At 40.9% G+C, this 7879-nt stretch overlaps 2 protein-coding genes across 2 annotated transcripts in view; both read right to left on the reverse strand.

Moving 5' to 3' along the window:
• SLC44A5 (solute carrier family 44 member 5) overlaps nucleotides 1-7879 on the reverse strand; it is a 342614-nt gene that overhangs the window by 223290 nt on the left and 111445 nt on the right. The window lies entirely within an intron of this gene.
• LOC102743146 (elongation factor 1-alpha 1-like) lies at nucleotides 5161-6763 on the reverse strand. The gene is given in 5 exon segments (XM_081818646.1): nucleotides 5161-5620; nucleotides 5623-5745; nucleotides 5748-6509; nucleotides 6512-6710; nucleotides 6713-6763. Coding segments are annotated over 5 exon segments (1377 nt in total). The 5' UTR covers nucleotides 6749-6763; the 3' UTR covers nucleotides 5161-5363.

Here is a 7879-nt window from a genome sequence, read left to right on the forward strand (position 1 = left end):
TTATATTATCCCCATACATTACATCATTAGTTTTAGATGTAGTGTTCCATGATTCATTGTTTGTGCATAACACCCAGTGCTCCATGCAGAATGTGCCCTCCTCAATACCCATCACCAGGCTAACCCATCCTCCCACCCCCCTCCCCTCTAGAACCCTCAGTTTGTTTTTCAGAGTCCATCGTCTCTCATGGTTCGTCTATGGAGGGGTCCATCTTATAAGGTGGCAGAGAAAGTTCACTTGTTTTAACAGATGGGAAGGCAGAGTAGATATAGCTAAATATATTTGTTGATGGGAAGATTACGACATTCTCCTCTAAGTAGCTCTATTTTCTCTGTGAAATATGAAGCAGGGCTATAAGCTGGTAGTGAGGTGGGGTAGGTAAAAGAAGGAACACTGGAGATTTGAGGAGACAAGAGAAGGCGGGAAATGATTAACTTTGAGGGTAGAGGAGAAATTTGAACAAGAAAATGTAAGGAGACATCCTCCTTGATGCACATTCTTTTGACATCTCCCACCCACCTCACTGACCACTCTGTATCAATTCTCCTTTGCTGGATTTCTCTCCTTTTCCTGATCTCTGAATATTAGAATTCCTGAGCTCAGTCCTCAGATATATTCTCTTTGTTATATTCTTATGTGAACCCATCTAGTCCCTGGGCTTTAAATACCATCCACACACTAAAGACTCACAAATTGGTATGAGCATGTGTCTAAAACAATTTTTTTATTTTTCTGCCCATTCTTCTCTCTGCCCAGTCCTCTACTGTTCAGTAGATAGTATCACCATTCATCCAGATGCCCAGAGCCAAAACCCAGTTTTTCCCTATATTTATCTTTATCTCATACCTTACATCCAATCCATCAACAACTTACATGAGCTTTACCTTCAAAATATACCCCAAATCTAATCCTCACCACCTCCATCACTACTATCCTGCTCTAAGACACCATTATACCCTTTCTATATCACTACAACAGCTTCCCTGCCTCCATACTGGCTCTGCTCCCACTCCCAGTCCATTCTCCACATGCAGTCACAGTGATCTTTCATAAACAGAAAGCAGATCACACACTCTCATGCTCAAATCTTTCCATGCTTTCTTTTGCACTAGTATGAAACCCAGAGTCCCCACTCTGGTCTGTTTGGTCCTAGATGACCTGGCCCAGCTAGTTCTTTAACCACATTCTCCCTACCACTCCCACTTCACTTATTCTGCTTCAGCCATGTCAGCATTTTCAATGTCCCTAGCAGGTGACAGGCTACTCTCTACTTGGAATTGATTTCCAATGGTGCCTTACAAAGTTTTAGGTTATCCATTCCTTTCATTAGAGTTTCAGCTAAATATTACCTCTTGAAGCTGATATTTTATCTGAAAGAGTCCTCTTCATCTCTTTATTCTGCTCTATGTTTTCTTGACTTCAAAACTTTTTTTTTTAAGATTTATTTATTTATTTGAGAGAATGAGAGAGAGCACATGAGAGCGGGGAGGGTCAGAGGGAGAAGCGGACTCCCTGCCGAGCAGGGACCCCGATGCGGGACTTGATCCCGGGACTCCAGGATCATGACCTGAGCCGAAGGCAGACACTTAACCACTGAGCCACCCAGGTGCCCTGTTTTCTTGACTTCACAGATGGCATTCTGTTTTATATACTTTTTGTGTACCTCTCCCACTAGGAGGAAAGTTCTCTGAAGGCAAAGACTTTGTCCTGTTCACCATTGTGAACTGTGGATAGTGGCTGGCAAAAAATATTTGTTAGTTGAATGAATTCGAGCCCATTTCAAATACCTTTGGAAGTCACAACTGAATGGTCTCTTTCTAATTGGCAAATCTATCTTTTAAGTAATTTTGTTTGCATCAAGTTTATGGATTTATGCATCACTGTACACTCTAAAGTAAGCTCACTTCCTAGAAGAATAATCATGTGTTGTATCAACTTTCCAATGTTTAAAATGACTCTGAAAGATTTGGAAGTAGAGTGCCTAGAGAAAGTACTACTTACATGCAATCAGCTCATTCATCAGCATCATTCCAAATAAATTATAGTATCTCCTAATTTGATAATGAACTTCCACTTCCATAAGAAAAGCATAATCCTGTGGGAATTCATAGTGCCTGGATAGATAAGATTCAAGTGAAATAAGTCTCTGTGAGACCGACTGAAAAGCAAAGGAGTGCCTGGAACGCTGGGTCTCCTTTAAAGTCTCTGAGCTAAAGCAGCCAGATCCTTCCTGTGGCTCAATGCTCTCACCTAGGGAGTAAATGTTTAACTTAGATGAGAACACTCTCACCTGATGGTCACGTATTCATCATACCCTTAGCCTGCACACAGGTCACAAACACCGCTTGCTTCAATCACGCCTTGCCCCATATGTCTGTCTTGATTATGAAAGTCTAACATTCCTTTCTATTTTTCTGCTCTTACTTGATGTATAGATAAGACTTGTAATAAAAGTGGAGACTAAATCCGGCTCGGGACCTTTCACCACTAGAGCGACTGGTCTCTTCACCCTCTTCTTTCTCCTATTTAGGTGTCTGGAGTAATCTTTTCATTCACCACCTCAGGGTTTGCTGGCCAAACCCAGCACAGTCCTATAGAAGGTACCCTGGACTGGACATTAGAAAATTCAGAGCAGATTCCTTATTTGGTCTCTGATTAGTATAGAGACCTGTTACTTAATAATTCTGTTAAATAAAAACAGCTGCCCTAATTTACTTCCAAAGAATTCTCTATGAGTAAGTTCTTTATGGGTAATTAGAATTATTGAAACAGGAGCTATAAAATGTTCTTTTTATCAACATTATTAGAGGGGCTATTGAGATCTTTCATTGATTTCTTTGAACCTGGAGGAAAATTTCATAAAATTCCAAGTGAATTTAATATAGATTTTGTAGAGTAGGAATAATTTTCATAATTATTGAAATTTTTGAATATTGAAATTATTGCTTTACCTCCTACTACTTTGTTTATGTAAGTATTTTATCTAAGTATAATTCACATGCAATATTTTATTACTTTCAGATATACAACATAGTGATTTGAATACCTTCTGATACTTTGATAATGTAATAATTATGTCTCAGGGTAAATAATATAGGAAGTGTTTTGATAGAAATATTTTTTTAGTAATCTTGAGATGCTGGAAGTCTGTATGTGGGGTGGCTGTCCTGATTTTCAAAAGGAAAGAAGATAGATTCTGAATACTGATCCAAACAAAATTATTCAGTAGACTATTAAGTACAGAGCATATAAACCTTTCTTAAAAATGAAGGTGGGGGCGCCTGGGTGGCTCAGTCGTTAAGCATCTGCCTTTGGCTCAGGTCATGATCCCGGGGTCCTGGGATCGAGCCCCGCATCGGGCTCCCCGCTCAGTGGGAAGCCTGCTCTCCCTCTCCCACTCCCCCTGCTAGTGTTCCCTGTCTCACTGTCAATCTCTGTCAAATAAATAAAGTCTTAAAAAAAAAAAAATGAAGGTGGTCATCACATCACCCAGTTACCCTATCCCCCCACCCACCTCCCCTCCGCACCCCTCAGTTTGTTTCCTAGAGTTAAGAGTCTCTCATTGTTTGTCTCCCTCTCTGATTTCTTCCCATTCAGTTTTCCCTCCCTTCCGCTATGATCCTCTGTGCTGTTTCTTATATTCCACATATGAGTGAAAACATATGATAATTGTCTTTCTCTGACTGACCACTGTGTGTTATATGCAGCTAATGAATAACTGAACTCTACATCTGAAACTAATGATGTACTATATGTTGGCTAATTGAATTTAAATTAAAAAAAGAAGAAAAATGAAGGTGATGACTTCTAGAGGTAAACTTAAAAATAAATTCAAGCTAAGTTGACCTCACTTTCTCTTTCCTTTCTCTCCTCCTCTTTATTGGAATTTTTCTTGCCTTGTCTGCCTTTGTTGTTTGTTTAACCAAATTGATAAATCAGTTCAAGTGTATCAAAATAAATATATCTAGGGTTCCTTAAGTCAGTTTTGCTTTACATCATCCCTGAATAGCTTGAGAAATATGAGCTGAGTGATAGCACAATTAGATAAAATTATAATTGGCAAAGCTTAACCTTACAAAAAGAATGAATCTGTAACAACCCAGGAAGAGGCATCTAGTTTTGAAGTATTTTTATCAATTACTCAAATTAAGATACAAAATAATATTTAATCACATATGTAAATGACTCAAAGCTGAAAGAGATAATGAATGCTTCCCATCTCAGTGAATGACATTACCATTCATCCAGTTCAGTCCTCTCCCACCACCTGGAATAATTAGGCTAAGTTGCTGAAACAAAGCATTCCAAAAATACAGTGACTCAACCAGGATAGGAAATGATCTCCATCATGCATAAAAATGCAAAGTGAGTAGAATCAAGCCAAGGGGGAGACTCTGCTCCACAAGGTCACTGAAGAACCTGTTTTTTCCTATCTTCTGCCAGCCCTTAAGTTGATGTTTAAATCTGCATAAGTGGAAATTGGATCATCAGTACCACATCCATGTTCGAGTCCAGGGCAAGCAGCTTTGTATTTTAGGAAAGGACCCGGATGTTGGTCCAAATTTAATCCATAGTCACATCTAACTAAAAGGGAGCTTGACCAATGCAGACTCTAGCTAGGTGGTCACGAATAGGTTCAAAGTCAGGGTGGGGTAGGTGGTACTATCTCTAGAAGGAAGAAAAGAAAAGTAGATACTGGGGACAACTAGGGGTTTCTGTCACACATGTCCCAAAATCCAATTAATTCATCACCAGGTTAGGTGTGTGGGCCTCCCATATATTTCACAAAAACTCCCATTTGCCCATTTACTTCCATCTTCCCTGTCACATCCCTTGTCTGAAGTATCATCACATCTGACCTGTTTTATTACAATAGCCTCCTAACTGGGTTCTTATATTTGCACTCTCCTTTGCTCCCAAATCAATTGTTTTGTTACAGTCATTTTAAAGTGCAAATCTAATCATGTCACAACTCTGATTAAAACCTTTCAATTGCTTCTCGTTGCTCTTAGGATTCAGTAAGGAGAACACTAAAGTCCTACATAGTTTACCCTCTTTTCTTTTTTTTTTTTTTCTCATTAAATTTTTGTTTTAATGGGTCTCAAAATTCTGTGACAGATTTTTGGTCAAGTTGTTTCCATTAAAAAGTACTGATTTTAAAAACTAATAAAACTACCACACACACAAAAAAAAACAAATGGTCCACAAAACATTCCCCTTTCCTTCTGAAGGTTTTACAATGCACTGTTATCATTAACCAGTCTTTTACTATTAAACTTAAATGGCCAATTGACACAAACAGTTCTGAGACTGTTCTTCAACCACTGATTAAGACTGGGGTGGCAGGTATTGGGGATAATATTCATTTAGCCTTCTGAGATTTCTGGGCAGACTCGGTGACCTTGCCAGCTCCAGCTGCTTTCTTGTCCACTGCTTTGATGACACCCACAGCAACCGTCTGTCTCATGTCACGAACAGCAAAACGTCCCAGAGTAGGATAGTCAGAGAAGCTCTCAACACACATAGGCTTGCCAGGAACCATATCAACAATGGCAGCATCACCAGATTTCAAGAACTTGGGACCATCTTCCAGCTTTTTTCCAGAACGACAATCTACCCCTTCAGCTCAACAAACTTGCAAGCAATGTGAGCTGTGTGAACATCCAGCACAGGGGCATATCCAGCACTGATTTGGCCTGGATGGTTCAGGATAAGCACCTGAGCCGTGAAGCCAGCTGCTTCCATGGTGGGTCATTTTTGCTGTCACCAGCCACATTGCCACGACGAACATCTTTGACAGATATGTTCTTGACATTGAAGCCCACACTGTCCCCAGGAAGAGCCTCACTCAAAGCTTCATGGTGCATTTCAACAGACTTCACTTCAGTTGTAACATTGACCGGAGCAAAGGTGACCACCATGCCAGGTCTAAGAACACCAGTCTCAACTCGGCCCACAGGGACAGTACCAATACCACCAATTTTGTAGACGTCCTGGAGAGGCAGACGCAAGGGCTTGTCAGTTGGACGAGTTGGTGGCAGAATGCAATCCAGAGCTTCAAGCAGTGCGGTTCCACTGGAATTCCCATCTTTACGGGTGACTTTCCATCCCTTGAACCAAGGCATGTTAGCGCTTGGCTCCAGCATGTTGTCACCATTCCAACCAGAAATTGGCACAAATGCTACTGTGTCGGGGTTGTAGCCAATCTTCTTAATGTAGGTGCTGACTTCCTTAACGATTTCCTCGTATCTCTTCTGGCTGTAGGGTGGCTCAGGGGAATCCATTTTGTTAACACCAACAATTAGTTGTTTCACACCCAGGGTGTAAGCCAGAAGGGCATGCTCACAGGTCTGCCCATTCTTGGAGATACCAGCTTCAAATTCACCGACACCAGCAGCGACAATCAGGACAGCACAGTCAGCCTGAGATGTGCCTGTAATCATGTTTTTGATAAAGTCTCTGTGTCCTGGGGCATCAATGATGGTCACATAATACTTGCTGGTCTCGATTTCCACAGGGAGATATCGATGGTGATACCATGTTCACGTTCAGCTTTCAGTTTATCCAAGACCCAGGCATACTTGAAGGAGCCCTTTCCCACCTCAGCAGCCTCCTTCTCAAATTTTTCGATAGTTCTTTTGTCGATCCCACCACATTTGTAGACCAGATGACCAGTAGTGGTAGACTTGCCCGAATCTACGTGTCCACAGTGACAACGATGTTGATGTGAGTCTTTTCCTTTCCCATTTTGGTTTAGGTTGAGCAGTGGTTTTCACCACACCTGTGTTCTGGTGGCAAGCCCGTTGCGAAAAAGCTATTTTACCCTCTTTTCCTCTGGTCTCACCTCTCATTCTCCTCTGTCCATCCCACTCCCTTTCTCCGTAACCCAGGCACATTTGCCTTCTCTGTTTCTCACCCACAGAATGCTCTCACCTGCCACAAATATTTTGAATTTGCTAGTCCCTCTGATAAGAATGTTCTCCTCCATTTGCCTCACTGACTCATACATCAGCTCTCAACCCAAACTGCTTTCTCAGGGAAAGTTTCCCAGTCACAGATGATGCTGATCCCTTATTATACACTGTCATAGCACTCTGTAATTTTGTCACTGTTTGTAATTATACATTTATTTTTGTGATTATTTGAGCTAGGGAAATCTGCAGCTTTCAATGATGTCTTTCCATGTCTGGGCGCAGACATTCACAAGGCTGGCCTGGTTTACAGAGAAAGACCTTAAATTACAGCTTCTGATAATATTAGCTTTCCTTTTTCATTTTTTGACAGAAAATGAACCTTACCTTTTTCATTCTCCCTTAGCTATGAATCTAGGTGGCAGGTAACTGGGATAGCTAGCCCATGTGGCTCTCCTTTATGCACCACTCCCATGGAGTCTTAGGGTGTAGAATGGGAACTGACCTTGGGTGTGGAACTTGGACTCCACAGGAACATTCCTCACTTCTATAGCCTTCCCCTGCCCCTGTGTCTATTAACCTTAATCAAAAGATCACTGAATAAGCCTTCTGGACTCTTGACATCTATGTTTCTAGAATCTATTTCAGTCAAGGTCTGAGAAGGTTTACTTGGGCTCTCAGTGGTCTCTCATATTTGATCCAAAGTTCACTATATTTGGCTGATAGTTCTTCATAATTTTTTAAAAACAGAGTTTTCTTCTCTGATTTATATTCTTTGCAGATTTGGTGGGGAGGGTGTTGTTTTTGTTTGTTTTATTGTTTTTATGTGTTTCAGGGAGGAAAGTAGCAATCAGATGGCTTTAGGTCACCCTCTTTAACTAGAAGTATCTGTAGCTAGGAGTAAATATTCACATGCCGGGAAGATGTATCTATTTATTCTGTGGTTTCACACCCGTAAGAGAATGCT

The sequence above is a fragment of the Leptonychotes weddellii genome, chromosome 4 (genome assembly GCF_054177405.1).
Source record: "Leptonychotes weddellii isolate Sample4059 chromosome 4, ASM5417740v2, whole genome shotgun sequence".
Lineage (NCBI taxonomy): Eukaryota > Metazoa > Chordata > Mammalia > Carnivora > Phocidae > Leptonychotes > Leptonychotes weddellii.